The sequence below is a fragment of the Diadema setosum genome, chromosome 15 (genome assembly GCF_964275005.1).
Source record: "Diadema setosum chromosome 15, eeDiaSeto1, whole genome shotgun sequence".
Lineage (NCBI taxonomy): Eukaryota > Metazoa > Echinodermata > Echinoidea > Diadematoida > Diadematidae > Diadema > Diadema setosum.
Window position 1 is genome coordinate 10,537,836 of NC_092699.1, and position 17,622 is coordinate 10,555,457.

At 38.9% G+C, this 17,622-nt stretch overlaps 1 protein-coding gene across 1 annotated transcript; it reads left to right on the top strand.

Moving 5' to 3' along the window:
* The first annotated feature begins 616 nt into the window (after positions 1–616).
* LOC140238507 (52 kDa repressor of the inhibitor of the protein kinase-like) lies at positions 617–3,283 on the top strand. The gene has a single exon (XM_072318412.1). It carries the CDS (start codon positions 617–619, stop codon positions 3,281–3,283), a length of 2,667 nt encoding a protein of 888 aa, XP_072174513.1.
* Positions 3,284–17,622: the final 14,339 nt, after the last annotated feature.

The following is a 17,622-nucleotide window of genomic DNA, read 5'->3' on the forward strand; positions in this document are numbered from 1 at the left end:
GCGAACCTTCGGAATAAGAAGGTCCCGGAAATAATGACCTTGGAATAACGAATTGTAACCAAATCTTAAACCATCATTCTCTTTGCAAGTGCTTTACAACTTGGCATAATAAAAGTACAAAAAAGTTTATGCACGCTCTCTTAGATGCAATTTGTCAATGAAATTAATAAGATACACGTAGTTCTCATTTGAAATAGATTTCAAGTGTATGATCAGTGTTTTCATCATATATTTACTGTTGTTTAGTTATACCGAGATTTCGTTATAACAAAAGAGAACTAATTTGTTTCGAGAAATTCGTTATGACGGGAGTGCACTGCATCACAAGAAAATTACATTTATGGGAAAATATATTGCCACCGAATATAAGACTAGCATGTAATCAGTGGCTTGTGGAAAAAAAATACACGTATCTTCAGCTTGTTCTTCGGATCGGTCGGATGCCTTTCTTATGAGATATTTCGATAATTCCTTTGTTAAATACGCTTTGCGTAATTAGTCCGTCTTCGTTTTCTGATTAGACATGATTTCATTTAACGTTTACAAGCATTCAGTAATAATCGGGTCAGTGATAATAAAGGTCAGAATATAACTACTAGCTTATCCCACTTTCAGCATGCCAGGCCGAAGAAATGAGGAGAAAAGAAAGAATAAGCGAGCTGCGGAAACCTGCCAAAGTATCACTAAATTTTTCAAATCTTCGGCATCATCTACAACAAGCAGCAGCAGCGGGACAGATGGAAGTGGTGCTGTCATCCAGAGTGACCTGTCATCTACAACAGGCAGCAGCACTAGCAGCGGGACAGATGGAAGTGGTGCTGTCATCCAGAGTGACCTGTCATCTACAACAGACAGCAGCAGCGGGACAGATGGAAGTGGTGCTGTCATCCAGAGTGACCAGTCAGACGAAAGAAATGTAATGGAAACGGGCGTCCAAGTCCAGTTAGCTGCTGCCGAGTCTCGAACAAAATCTGTGGGAGAGAATCTCAAACATGACCTCGGGGAAATCTTGTCAGCAACAATGTCTGTATCAGACATCAAGACTAAGCTGAGTGCCATGTCAGATGATCAAAAGTACACTTTGTTAAAGCATCATTCAAAGCCATGTGATGGATTCATCTTCCCATCCCAGTACGAAGGTGGATGTAATCGCTCTTTCCAAAGAAGCTGGCTTGACAGCTACCCTTGGTTGATCTACAGCAAGTGTCTAGATGGTGCATTCTGTATATACTGTGCCTTGTTCGCCTCGCCAAGGGACAACCTTGGGATCTTGGTCAACAAGCCATTCACGAAGTGGCGAAAGAAGTCAGAGTACATTGGGCCGCATGCCATGAAAGGTCACCATATAGAAGCACAGAATGCTGCTATGGATTTCATCGCAAAGATTGACCATCCCGAGAAGACGGTAGAGGCCTACTCAAAGTCACTTTCTGGTCAAAACTATCAGAACAACCTTCATATTCTACGATATTGTGTAGAAGCTGTGCTCTTCTGTGGTCGGCAATGTATAGCCCTCAGAACAAGAAACGAATCTGGTTCATGTAGCGATGGCAGCAACCCTGGCAATTTCATTGCCCTGTTGAGAAGCTTTGCGCAACATGATGATGCTCTTCTGAAGCATTTAACTGAGCCTGCACAGAAAAATGCTACCTACACATCTTCTGTCACACAAAACCAGATAATCGAGATTATCGGAAAGGACATTATCCAGAGAAGAGTCGTAGAGGAAATAGAGAAGGCCAAGTTCTTCTCGATTCTCGCAGATGAAGTAGACAGCCATAATAGGGAAGTTTGCTCGCTTTGTATCAGGTTTGTTGATGCTGAGCGGAATATCAGAGAGGAGTTCGTGGACTTTGTAGGACTTGTGAGAACAACGGGAGAGCACATTGCATCAGCGATCAAGAAAACCATCGAAAACGTGGGACTGGATATTCAACATGTCAGAGGGCAAGGATATGATGGATGCAGTGCTATGTCTAGTGAGGCAGTTGGTGTTCAGGCAATTATAAAGAGATCCTCACCCAAAGCGCAGTACGTGCACTGCTACGGGCACTGCCTTAACTTAGTGATCGCTCATAGTTGCAGACTTACTAATGTAAGAAACGTGCTTGACATTCTGAAGGAAACCTGCTTGTTTTTCCTTCATAGCCCCAAGAGAACGGCTCTTCTGCAGAGCATAGTTCAGAATGAAGTTGCGCAAACGTCGAAAAGAAAAGCCATCCTGGACTTATGCAAAACTCGCTGGGCAATGCGCCACGTCGCGTATAGTCACTTCTACTCAAGCTTTGTATTCATTGTGAAGACTCTGGAAGTGATTGCCTACTCTCTCCATCAGGACAGCATCCCTACCGAATTCACCTCAGGCTGGGACACTGATTCCAAGGCAAAGGCATCCTCACTGCTACGTGCTCTTTGTTCCTTCGACTTCATTGTAACATTTCTTGTTGTGTACAAGATGTTGTCTCATCTGAGCGGCATTACTGTGAAGCTCCAAGGCAAGTCTAGGGACATACTGCAGGCATTTTCGGACGTTGAAGAGATTAAGCACGTCTATTCCGAACTGAGAGCGAATGTTGACCAAGAATTCCAGCAGATCTATGACCATGCCAAGAGAATGGCCTCAGCTGTGGAGGTAGAACCATCTCGACCACGGATCACAGGACGTCAAACACACAGAAGCAACATTCCAATTGATGCAGCGAAGGATGACGTAGAAAGTTACTACTTGAGAAATCTTGTCATTCCCTTCCTCGATAACATTGTAATGCAGCTTTCAGAGAGATTTTCTGATGTTGCCCGTCAATGCGCTGGCCTGCTTGCTCTAGTACCAACAAATAGGGAATCCTCTACAGCAAATGCAACAAAGTCTCTCAAAGAGGCTGTGACAACTTTCCAGGATGACCTACCAAACCCTGAACTTGTCGATGGAGAGCTGCTCCACTGGAAAGTGCACTGGGAGAAAGTGCCGGATGACAAATTGCCGAAGTCAGCTGCTCAGTGCTTAAAGAAATGTGACGCTACCTTGTTTCCAAACATATTCACTCTCTTGAAACTTTTGTGCACACTTCCTACAACGTCGTGTGAGTGTGAGCGAACCTTCAGTGCTCTACGCCGACTCAATACCTACAACCGCTGTTCCATGACGCAGGAAAGAATGTCTAGTTTAGCCCTCATTCATATTCACTATGACAAGAAGGTTGACGTAGAAGAAGTGGTTCGTGCTTTCTGTCAAAAGCAACCCCGACGAATGTACTTCGGACATATCCTAAAGGACTCTGATTAGGAGAAAACTGAATGATTGATTTTGTGTGACAGAGCAAGCGCACATGGTTTACGTGGCGTCCTTCAGGTGTTGCGGTCTCTGGTGAGTAGGCAGAATATATATATATATATATATATATATATATATATATATATCTCGCTTTTCAATAAGATTTAATTCGTTGACATTTTAATCTCATCTTGATGCGATTTCATTGTAGAAAGGCACAGTGCTGTCAACTCTCACGGAATGACCGTGAGACTAACGCATTTTGACTAAATCTCACGTTCTCACGCTGATCTAGGAGATCTCTCGCACATGTCATGCAAAAAAAAGATAATAATAATACATACAAAAATAACGGACCTTGATACATCCGTATGTACAAAACCCCACCTCTGCATCGATCTTCTCCGTTGTTGAATGTCGTCTGCTGAACCGATCTCCGCCGTTTGTGTTGGCGATTAACGTGCTTTTCCCTCATTGGCTAACACTAGCTCCTATAGGGGATTATCGTTTTCGTCACTTCAAGTTCGGTGCTGGTGTTAGCGTTGCCGTGCGAGACTCATCATAATAATTATATTCACGTCCATAATAGATGCACGTTCTACGTGCAAATTAAGTCTATGCCAATGCAGTGGTCGCCCACGTAACGAACACGAACACTCACGACACGGGCTTCATAAATCTGAGCCTAAGAGTAAAAATTAGGATACAGTGTAATGTGTTTTAACAACACCTAGTGGGGATCAATAATTTCGATCGGTATCGCTTCGTTCGCGTGCAACTCTCCCCAATAGAATATTATAGGACTCAACAAAATGTACATGAGAAATTCTCTAAATCTTGATGGAAGTAATGAATAATCTGCTGCTGTTATTCATCAACATACTTGCCAATAAAGTTTTGAATTGCCGTATGAGTAACTAAGTCATGAGTTATCGGTAATGAATTGTTCGAATTAGGGCCTAACTATTGTCCTGTTGATGGTGGAATGTTATACTAGTAATTCATGCTCTCTCTCTTTTTTTTTTCAACTCCTGTCCTTTTGGATTGAGATTGAATTGCACATTCTACTTTCTTACTACTTTCGGAGGCAACGTTAGGCAGGATTGACTAGCCCTGGAAGTATCGTCAACTCTGAAATACTTGTATTTAAGGGTCCGCAAAACTTGTTACTATGTGGGGCCTACTTTCAGGAAGGTGTAACCAGTCAGCAACCGTTTTTATAATGCAGTTTTCAACTTACCGATGCACGAACTCGTAAGTGACCAACACAGATTTTATCACCAATTTCAACATATCTTTTTTTTTTAAGTATGCCGAAAAGTCACCTTTGAATGCACCAAATGGCCCCATTTTAAGACACAAAATTAAAAAACTCCCTACCAAGGGAGGGGGGACACCCCCCTCCCACACCCTCCCCCCGCTCGGTCGCTCCGCTCCCTCGGGCTCGGTCGCTTCGCTCCCTCGCAAAGGTACAGTAGTACTAAAGGTCCAAAAATTGTGATTACGACCCCCCCAGAAAAAATCCTGGATACACCCCTGCGATTCAGTAGAGCCGGAGAGGACGCTTTGTGACAGTACTCGCCTGACTCGATACACAAACTGTGCTAGCCGCACGTGTATAATCTATAAGCAAGCTAGGGCATATGTCTACGTAATGTAGTGGGTTGTGGCATACTAGTAAACGTAGACTTTATATCCGGGCGGCTATGTGCGTTCCTCTAGCTGCGCGCTCCACTCCGCCGCTAAGGCCAGGCGCGCTGAGAAGGAGGTCGAGGGCACGCATTATATACGCGCAACACATACCCCCCCCCCGATTCCCCCGTGGCCCATGGCCCACCGAGTTTCTACCGTATTGTTACTGTGCAAGTTCCCACGAGACGCACACGAGACGCTTCGTCAAACCCTGAACTCATTTCAATTACATTACTGATTACTGATGAACTTCTTTATTTAGCAAAAAGATGAAAAATCATGAGCTAAAGCCGCCATCTTTTCTACATTGTTATGCTACACCCATAATTTTTTCTTACTGGAACCCAAGTTAAGACAGCTCAATAGCTGTCTTAGATTTAGGGTAAATTTCTTAGACAAATGTCGTTTTGGAATACCGACGGCACATTTTTAAGAAAATATGCTTAGCCAGCAAGCCGAAATCTGTCTTAGCTAAGACAAAATTCTTAGCAAAATTCTTAGCAAAATGCTAAGACAAATTCTTAGCCAATTTTTATGGAATACGAACTTAAAGACACCCAGTCGCGAGGATACATGGACATATTTCAGCCGCGGGCGGCAGCACGTAAACTCGCTTCCGAAGTTGCTACGAAGCGAAATGTGTGTGTGCGCAAGACATCCCTAAAGCAATGTATCGCGCTATAGTATCTCGTTTGCTCGCTTGATTGATCTGAGCGCGGGGAGTACGTTTTGTATGTGTAATGTGAATTGAATGTATGGTATACTGTATGTACTGTGTGATGCAATGTTCGCATGTTATTGTTATTGGAAGAGGTAGAGACACACGTCATGGTGGAGGTGTTGGTATTTATGTAAATGAAGTCTTTAAATATAAGACTAGAAATGATTTATGTGTTTTCACTGGTGCTCTTGAGTCTATTTTCATAGAATTGTATTTCCAACATAAACATGTCATTATTGGTGTTATTTACAGACCCCCTGGTAGTCATTCTCTTTTAAATTTCACAAGTCTGTTGGAACCAGTACTTTTTAAAATTGCAAATGAGAAGAAAGAGTGTTACCTCATGGGTGATTATAATATAGATTTACTCTCTTTAGATTCAAATATGGATACCTCCAGTGTACTTCAACTCTTTAATGCATACAGTTATACTCCTCTCATTTCAAAAGCAACCCGTGTAACTAGTCAGTCATCAACTTTAATAGATAATATATTTGTCAATGATATTGATGTTGTACATGCCTCTGGGGTAATCACCCATGATGTAAGCGACCATATGCCTATATTTGGATTGACTTCTTTGATAATGCCGGAAAGAATGCATGTTAATAAAAATATACGGATAATTAATGATGAAAATATTTATTCTTTTTGTATGGAATTACAACAGGTAGATTGGAGTGATATTTTGAACTCTGATTCCTGTGATGCAAATGGTTTATATGATACATTTTTTGAAAAATTTGTAAAAATATACAATTTTCATTTTCCTTGTAAAAATATAAAATTTTTAAAGAAAAGGAATGATCGACCATGGTTTAATAAAGATTTGAAAAGATTATGTGCAAAAAAGAATTGTCTCTTTAGAAAATTTGTCAAAAACCCTACCCCATATCGTGAAAAAGTATATAAGGAATGTCGTAATAATGTTAATAATGTATTACGGAAGGCAAAAAGAAGTTATTACGAAACCAAATTTTCTTCTGTGAAAGAAAATTTGAAGGGTACTTGGAAAGTGATTAATGATATATTGAAGAGGAATATTAAAGATGATAAAATAAGTTCATTTGAAGTAAATGGAAATATAATTGATGATTCTTGTCAAATAGCTGAAAATTTTAATGAATACTTTGTTTCAATTGGACAAAATTTAGCAAACAATATGCCTCGTGTTAATCATAATCCAAGTGAATTTTTACACGGAGACTTTGTAAGTTCCATGTTTTTGAGTGCTGTAACACCTGCCGAAATTATCACTATTACTTTAAATTTAAAAGATGGTAAAAGTCCTGGATTTGATGAAGTCGATGCTAAAGTTTTGAAACATTGTATTCATTATATTGCACCCCCCTTGTGTCACATTTTTAATATTTCACTTCAGTATGGTGTTTTTCCTGAAAAATTAAAAATCGCTAAAGTACTCCCTATATATAAAAATGGAGATAAGTCTCAATGTTCAAATTATAGGCCAATATCAGTTCTTCCTGCATTTTCAAAGATATTTGAGAGATTGGTATATAATAGAATGATGTCTTTTATTGAAAGAAATGATATTCTTTATAATAAACAATTTGGTTTTCGTTCTGGATATTCAACTTATATGGCTATATTTGAGTTTATAAATAAAATTAGTAATACTTTTGAAAATGGCGATATCGCACTTGGCATTTTTTTAGATTTATCAAAAGCTTTCGATAGCTTAGACCATACTATTCTCCTTCAAAAACTTCACTTTTATGGATTCAGAGGTTCAGTTTTGAGATGGTTTCATAGTTACTTAAGGAATAGGAAACAATTTGTTTATATCAATAACTCATATTCTTCAATGCTTGATATTTCTATTGGTGTTCCCCAAGGCTCTATCTTGGGACCCCTTTTATTTTTGTTATACATTAATGATGTGCAATATGCTAGTCAACAAATATGTCCTATAGTATTTGCTGATGACACAAATCTGTTTTTGTCGGGAAAAAATATGAATGATATATCACATACATTGACTTCTGAACTTCCTAAGGTTAGTTTGTGGTTTACTACCAATAGATTATTGATTAATATCAAGAAAACAAATTATATTATTTTCACAAAACAAAAAAGAAAAATTGATTCTAATGTGCTTAGAATATATATAAATGATATGCAAATACATCAGGTGCAACAGACAAAGTTTTTAGGAGTGGTCATTGATAACACTTTGTCTTGGTCTGCTCATGTAAATTACATTGTTTGTCGAGTTTCTCAAATTTTAGGTGTTTTCAGTAAACTGAAACATTTTGTTTCTTTAAGAATTCTTACAAATCTTTATAATACTATGATATTACCATATTTTACATACTGTAACTTGATATGGGGCACCTGTGCCAAATTTTTTTCAGATAAATTAGTGGTTTTACAGAAAAGAGTCATTCGTATTATTACTCACTCCCATCCAAGAACTCCAAGTGCACCTTTATTTCAAAAGCTTAACATACTCACGCTTGAACAACTTTATAAATTGCAAACTGGATTTTTTATGTATATGTTCTATCATGATCTTTTACCACCTGTATTTAATCAAATCTTTTTGTATAATGCATCATTTCATAATTATGATACTAGATTCTCTCAAAATATTCATTTACCGTTATTGAAATGTGCTGTCTCTCGTAAAACTATAAAATACACCGGACCCAAATTGTGGAATGAAATGCCTGTAGAAATACGACAATCACCTACCTTAAAGTCTTTTAAACGTAGATATAGGGATTATTTATTAAAAGCCTGATAAACGTATAGAATGAATAATTCAAGTGGTAGGTTTGGCAGTGTGTGTGGGATGCTCGTTCTTTGATGATGATGTTTTATGCAATATATATATATGTAGTTTTACTTATATTATTGGAAATAAATGTTTCAATCTCATTCTGATGAGCTCCCCATCACTGCTAGCCATCCACTTGAAATTATTACACTCTACATTGTCTTTTTGAATTTTGTACTTGTTTATTGTTATTTGTATATTGTGATAACTGATAACTTTGTTTGATTGGGAGAGCTACCTCGAAAGGCCAATGGCCTATGTGGCCTCCTCCACACTCATTACTTTGTTATTTTTATGTCTTTTATGTAATAATGTGCATTTTTTATATATTTTATATTTCCTATGTGTCTCATGTTTGTCATTTGTCAACATGTGATTCTTTTATTGAGATGTGGAAATAAAATGAACTGAACTGAACTGAACTGAGCTATAGTAGCTAGCTGCCTATACTTCGTAGGACTACAGTGTACGCCTTCTCATCATCGCACCGTCGATCGTCGTCAACGACACGTTACCTACAACTCGTTAACTACACTGTAATCTTCAGGATCAGATTATATATAGGTAGGGTGGCCATCATGGACGATGACACATCGTCATGGGTAGCGGATATATCCATTATGATGGATAATCATAATCAAGGATGATTTTTTTTTAATCAAGGACAAAATTTCGAATGAATATTTTCACCGAATCGTAATGACAGCACAATGTAATGTCTATGGAAGTTTCTAAAAGGCTTCTAAAAAGCTTCGTACAACACGGTGTTCAATACAACTCGGTTTGCGTGCATTGTCAATGCAAAAACATTTTACCGCGGGGAGCTGAAACGAGGCCACGCAAGTTCGTCGGCGATATTTTTGCACTGAAACTTCGAATCGAAAAGGGAACAACGGCATTTGATAGAGCTGGATTTTCTCAATCACGTAGGTCAAGTTTTTTTACGTGAATTTCAGTGTTAAATATTCTTATCAAGCAGATAAACATTAGGCGGTCGATTAGTAGTAGGTCCAACCATACTTGCCCTGGCGTGTGTAAATTCAGGACGGGGAAGCGACTGTGCCCGTGCAGGGCCAACGGCCACAGTTGCACTGCACAGTGTACCTGTGCCCGTGGTAGAAGGGGGCCGTGCACCAACCGACATACCTTCAAGTCGAAGTAGGGCCTAAACTAACTATACACAGCCCAGTCGCCGCTGTACATACGTAGCCTCGCGTAGCGTATTAACAGCGTCTGGTCGGGCTAGGCCTAAACTAGAATCTATTATTGTTAGATCTATCATCTTTGAACCTATAGTTCCCCTGTTTAAACGTTAGAGTTCTACCAGATCTATTGGGTTAGACTACATGTATGATGGAGCTTGCGATAGATCTATTCATTTTTTTAAATTTATTTGCAAATCCTAACGTTAAATCATATTCTTGGGGAATTTGCATAACATGATTGATATGAAAAACTTCTCATTTAATGGGACTAATGACATTAAACTGACCCAGCAAATGTCATTTCAATTACGGCATTATCATAATTTGACATAAATGAGAACTTAGAGAAGTTTTTCGCGGAATTATACATAGAAAAATAGGCCTACTTGTCGATCAAACGCAAATGCCCTAAAGTTACTAATACTAGATTAGAAAAAGTCATTCCACTTCAATCATTGATTCATGTGTAGACTTCTACTTACACAATCATCTGGATCTGGATTCCTTGAAGTTGTCGACTTGGCCAGCTGGGGTTGCTTGATTGGCGTAAGCCGTGGCAACACAATTCCACCGTGCATGTCGTAACACGAATTTGCACATTCTAAATAAAAATTCCTGCAAAACTGTTCATGCAAGTCCAGCAAGTGGAAAGCAAATTTTTCATCGGCACGCTGACGCTGAAGCCTCCCCCTCTGGTCTCTTACTTGTCCTCCAGCTAAGAACACGTCTCTCTGCGTTCTCCACTCGTCGATAGCGTCAAACAAGTAATGGTTAGATACGTTACCTCGAGTTGGACGGCTGTTTGATCTCCATTGTGAGGTTTCATTACTAAACCAAAGCCAATTAAAGGCTAAGCCGAAACAGTACAGCACTTTTTATTGCAAACAGTACACGCATACCACACACAATATTGATATTGACATACCGGTACCGACGACTTTCTATCAACTTTGTTATGTTACGATCCGGCCCAACGTACTGTAAGCTGTACGCATGCAGCTGACGCAGCAGACAACATTGCACGATGAGATCATAACAACCTGCCATATGCATTGCAACTTGCTATACATGAAGCTTAGAGTTTTAATATTTCTTCATCAAAGCATGTTTATAAATACCAAATATTAAACAACGTAATATATGAATAATTTATGATATTGTTATATAATATTTTCAGACATTTTGAAATATTATTGCTTATATTGCTGAAATTGGCACCATAGTGCATATAAACAGAGACTGGAGCCAGATACGTACGTACGTACACCCGACAGCTCTCACTACTTGTTGTGTCGCGGACCGGGAGAGATTTTCATGCGCATGGCTGTTGTGTGGTTTTGTGCATGCACCCATTCGGCCCCATTCGGTAGGTATTCGGGCGTCCATGTTGAAATTACAGTGGACAGCTCGCACGGCGCTCGTGCCCCATCTGGTTTTCGCTGGTGCGCTGCGTAGCGTCGTGTTCGGCATTCGGTACGTACGGGGGTACAATAACGGGAGGAGCAGCTTGTCGTGCTTTTCTACTGAGCTGCGAATCGCCTGCGACGACCGGCTGCCTTTAAGCTAAGAATTTTATCTTAGCCAGAAAATAAGCAAAATTGCTTAGATTTTCTGACTTAAGCATGCTTATCTAGTTTATGGAATACCGGCCCTGAACGAGTGTCTAAAGGCGGCTCGCTCCACTCGCCGGCCAACAGGTTTGTGGGGTAAACGCGCTATACGGGGGCACGCAGAGCGAGTCGCCTTGTTTAAAGGCTAGCGTGCGGGCGGATGCTGCTTTTCTGCATACGGTCCATTATGTCTTATTTATCAACATTGGGAAATCGTTTCATCAGGAAGGAATATGGTATCGGTTCGGGTGTGCGTCGGTATGTGGGAAGGGGGTTACATTTCGTTATTGCAAAAATTTGTTATTCTGAAGGCTCATTCGTCCGAAGGCTCGTTCGTCCGAAGGCTCATTATTCCGAATGTTCGTTATTCCGAATTTCATTTTTGGATCAACGTACCTCTAGGTATAGGGAATTGTGTGTTTCGGATAAATGAAGCCTCGGAAAAAACGAAACTTCGGAATAACGAACCTGTGTGTGTGTGTGTGTGTATTTGGGTTGGTGAATGTGGGTGTGGGATGATTTTGGTTTTGGTTAATCAGGGGTTGGTGGGTTGGGGATTGGATTTGAAGAAGGATAGTTATAAATGGTATGACAGATGTTGAGGATTTTATATTTAGGATAGATGTAGGACCTGGATTTGTTTCGGCTGGGGAGGGGAGGGGGTGGTCGGGTTTTTTATGACTGATTTCATTCTAGATTTGTGTAATGTATTCGTGTTTTTTTTTTATGTATATGCCCTTGTAAGTAAGAAGGTGTTACATGATCCAAACCAATATATTCAAGGAATATAGGTTTGGTAGGGCCCTACAGGTCAAAACTTTCTTGTGAAGAAATTATTAGTGGGGTTGGTCTATAATCGAGTTATCTATGTTGAAGTGAGATTATTAAATGTTGTGGTAAAAATTGACAAGTGGATTTGTTCGTGTTTCGAATTGCCAATTGTAACTTTTTTTGTTCATGTTACACCCAGAATGGGTCGATTTATGAATGATTTGAATGAAATCACTAAATATCAAGGGAAAAATAAGTGTTGAGTTGGTTTATTTGCATTATGAAGATTTATTTGAGTGTTTGTTGGTGTTTGTTTGTATTACGTATGTATTAGTGTGCAATGGCAGTTCGTTTGTGCTAAAATCAACTAACGATTTACAAATTTTTTACGGCGTGTGGAAATTATTCGCTCATGCATAAAGCATGCCAAACCTATTCTGGGACAAAGAATAGTGGCATGGACGTCCTAGTTTATAAGACTGATGGAAGAAAATGACTGCAGTGAAAAATGAACAAAGACAAATAACATTTGGGGAGGGTACCTCCCTCGTATATATTTTCTCTCGGTCTCTCTCTCGCCTAGCCCGCCTCACCGCTGATATTGGTTGACACACCCATAATATTTTTAGATCAACGCTGGTGTGAATTCTTTAAACACGTGCTCATACACTCTGAAGGCGTTTGTATTGCCACAGTAGCGCCACTATATTCCACATACACACGTAAGCATACAGGCACACGTATACACACTGACAAACAAACCACTACCACTATACAAGCACCACACATGCACAGTTTCTACATGTTGTATTATTATACTCCAAACACACACACATACACACACACACACACAACAAATCATACACATCACATATCATGCAGCTCACAATACACACTCACACACACACACACGCACACACACACACACACACACATACGCATAACTTACCAGTCATACCCATCCCACCAAAGCTTAGCACCGGAGGAACCACCCCGAGCCCGGGGCGACAATCCGTGACGGGGCGACAATCCGTGTCGCAACAAATTTTTCGCCAACACGGATGTCGCCTTTGAGGTCAAAAACTGGGAACTGCACAAGCGTCACGGATTGTCGCCAGGCGACAATCCGTGAAGGGGGCGACAATCCGTGTAGGGGCGACAATCCGTGTCGCAACACCCGTGATATGTATGGGCGGGCTCACACTGTGCGATTTTTGGTGGTGCGACATCGCAAAGTGTAAATCGCAGTAAAAATCGCACAGTGTGAGTCCGCCCTAACTCCTACGCGCTTGCCCACTCGTATGTGATCCCCTTACGAAATTTTTACCCTTCAGTATGACTTGGTGACGTCATTGGAACCTCGTCGATACGGCACAGGCTACAATATCGTGGCCTTACTTGAGAGTCTCTGAACTGGACATGTGCTTTCTTGGTTGATAGGTCACAAGCAGCAGTCGTTGATGGAACCCAATCATCGTGGATAGAAGTCTCATCAGGAGTCCCACAGGGTTCTGTTATCACCCGTATAGAACAGTCACAGTGTTGACACATAGTAAGACACACTGCGATTCACAATGTGAAACACAGTAAGTCATGTCACACTATGGTTACCGGGGAAATTGGGACACGTAGTAATGCTGTGTTTTTATCACACTGTGGAAAATCACAGGGTGGATAGTGTGGTATGATATCGGGTGCCATTACCACATATGTGAAAATGTCAGAGTGTGTCACATCCACAAATCCCCCACAGTACTTCCCAAAAATATCACGCTGTAACAGACGGTGGTAGGTAATACAGTATGTCACACTGAAGCACCCCATACTATGTTATGTACTACAGTAGCTCACACTGTGTTATCTACCGCAACCTCTCACAGTCTCACACTGTGTTATCTATCACAGTCTTTCACTCTGTGGTATTAATCACAGTCGGAATAAAAACTGGCACAATCAATAGCCATGTATCCAAGAATTTACTTTTCCACAGTCAGAACTGCATTTGTTAAAACCATGGTACAGACAGGTCCAACATTCTGGAAAAGCCTTGACTCTAACATCATTGTATCACTTCACTGAATTGTTTTAAATGTAAAAAAAAAATGCCCCTTGTGCTGGTCTATGTTAAATAATAGCATGCAATTTCATTCCAACTTCCTTTATTACCTATTGGATTCGTCTCCCACATAATCATATATGTAAAATCGTCATAAAAATATGTGTTCTCTTGTATAAAGTTATGTCTATGTTCTATCGATTGTATAATGGTATTTGTGTTTGAGATGTGGACTAGTAAAAATGAATCAAATTAAATCAAAAACATGTAGCATTCCCGTTTATAGCATCATTTACCGTATCATGATTGAGAAAACATAATTATTTGTTTTGCAGCCCGGGCTAAACCTGTTGTATTTGTGGCAGTTTTACGGTGATTATGAAAGTGAATCAGAATACAGCTCTATAATTACAGAACATGAATTGTGCCTCCTTGAATAATAGTTTCCAGAGAATGGAAAGAAATCATTATAAGCAATGGTATGCTTGGAGCATGCTGAAACATCATCCTCTCTGTTTATCTGTCAGACCATACTTTCGCCATCACTCCCCCCTCCCCTAAAAAAAGAAAAAATGATCAAAAAGCGAGGGCGTTCAGAATCGTGAAAGTGCGATAAAAAGGGAAGTTGAAGTGAACATAAAAAGGGACATAGTTTGAGGGTTCATACCCCAGTTTTCCAGTGGACTATGTATCTTTTTGTGTTCATCTTAAACTTCTTTTCTTACATTTAAACAAACACAAGATTAAACATATCTATATATCTGTACATATTATGTAATATACATATATATATATACATATATAGATACATATTATATATATATATATATATATATATATATATATATATATATAATATATATATATATATAATATATATATATACATAAAGATACAAACATAATATAATACATGCATATGATTGCAAGAAAAAGGAGATAGAGACAGATGTCGCAAGTATATCTTTATTAATTTTCAAAGCTTTCGGTGTGAGACCTTCGGTGATTCCATTTGGATAAAAAGGTTAACCCTATAAAGCCCAAGGGGGGGGGGGCACATTGTGCCCCCCTGCCAGATTTTTGTTTGCCACTCCTTCGCCCTTAATCCGATTTCAACCAAATTTGGTGACTTTTCCTAAAATCTAATTGCGAACATTTCGATATATAATTTAGCTATATTTGTTGTTGCTGGTTGCCATGGCAACCATAAACTGACAACCGTGTCAGTCAGATTTTGCATCTTTTTTCTGTTCCCATTTCATTTAACAGCATTACAGTGTATGAAATGGGTGTTTCTTGGCTGAAATTTGTTGAAGGAGCAAAATTCGAAGCAATTATGGTCCTGGAAAGTTTTTCTTATTATTTCCTTTCTTTTTATGTGACAAAGGCACAAAACAATAAATATATAGAGATAATTGAAAACAATAATATTTTCTAAAGATTGCCCTTATATTTTGAGTTATTTTGATTCCTTCACCCAAGTTATGCCTCTAATATCATTAGTTTATCATATTACATGTATCAATTTGCAATCTCAAAATTCCAGTATTATGCAAATACGAAATGTCATAACTATACATGTACCCATCCCAAACATTTCATCTCAGGTCTCATAATGTATCACTATGTTGATATGAATAACGCCCCCAAGTGGTGACCTTGAGAAATGTCAACTATAACAAATAATAAGATTCCACTTGCTTTTCATTTGTGGCGAATATGAAAATGATTGGTCTATAATAAGACATATATAATGGGGATAAAGAAATTATACAGAAAAGTCATGTTTTTAGCATTAATGTATTTCTTTATATTTTGGTAAATAACGCCCTCCATGGGTGACCTTGTGAAAATTCAAATGTACGGTCATGTAGAGTATGAGTTACTCTACATACGTGCCAAATATGACGATGATAGTAATTACATCAAATAATAAAAAAGTTATATGGGGGGCACAATGTGCCCCCCCCCCCCTTGGGCCTGCGATGGGTCAAAATAGCTTGGGCTTAATAGGGTTAACACACAAGCATAAATTACATTATAAACGTAATATTCCTGTCAGTGTAAAACAAAGATGAAAATACATGCACTCAACATTTCATAACATCATTATCTAAGGAGCCACATTTGTGTTGATGTGTGTAAATTAAGCAACATCAAGAACAGCCCCATTACTACAACCAGGTTACTGATAATGTGCTATATCTTTGTAAGTTAGTGAATTTATACACAAATATGTTGTTTACATACATCTTATCCGACGGATCATACTGTATATTATACACATGCAAACACATACACATACACAAATATGAAGAACTGTGCTGACCATTTTTATTTTCGTACTACCACATGAAATTGCAAACCAACATACCTTGAGCAGAACAATCACTTTGACAGTATACATGTCTATTCAGTGCCATTCGCTCACTTTTTGTATTGTTTTTAAGGATTAAGAGTCAATTGGATACATTTTTGTTGCATTGCAGCTCATATTTCCTAGTAAGAAAGATAACGAACAAAATCGTTAAAAAAAGTTATATATGATATCGAAAGATCTCTTGACGTAACTCTTCGCAAAGACTCTTATCACGGATAGCATTTGCCTCAACACTTAAGTGATAACATGACAAAGTTTGTTGTTGTTGTTTTTCGTTGTTTTTTACATTTGTTGGGATTACTTGTTTGTACCGAAACACATTGTTGTAGAGATGGCATTTATAGAGGGCGCCATAGCATAGACCTGAACTCTACGAAAATATTTTCAATGTTTTGATCATCACTTCAAAATTTTAGAACCGTCATATCATTTGCCAATAACGATGGCTGACAGTGAAACACAATTACATTAAAGATAGGCCCTATGCACTTTGTGTGCCCAGAAACTGTATTGATGCCATTTTTTCCAAACAAAGGAATGACAATATAAAAATATCCTCCCATATATTATTATGTGTATTATAACTCAAGGGCTTGTTTGATGTGGCAAATGTAACATTAACTTGGCAGATTAATGCATTATTTTCGTTTTCAGCTTCTGGGTATCAATGTCGTCATGCATTTGTGTGCAATGAAGTGACGGGCTTTTCTTTTGCATTCCCCAGTGGTAATTTTGCTTAACTGTGAGAGTGATCATTCATGTACAAAAATGTGTTTGTTGCGTCTGCTAATTTTGATGTGTTTTCAAGTCTTTGTTTTCTTCAGTTGCAGGAGAACTTCCAGATACGATCTATCAGTGATATGGACAACTCTGAGTTAAGATCTGCTGCCCCAAGTGTTCCGTCTTTTATAGGGTCAAAGGTCATAGGTCATGTTGTTGGTGGATGGTTTGTGTTGCACTCTGTAGGCTATACATTTCTTGACGAATTATGTTCAAATTTGGTATGAAGGTCTTCTATGATATAATCTACAAGGCTATAGATTACTGATGTGCTGCCCCCAGTGTTCTGTCTTTTAAAGGTTAAAGGTCATGTTGTTGGTAAATGGCTTGTGTGCGC

Excerpts from the sequence above, each read along its gene's own strand:
- LOC140238507 (XM_072318412.1), top strand. The coding sequence starts at position 617 with ATGCCAGGCCGAAGAAATGAGGAGAAAAGAAAGAATAAGCGAGCTGCG.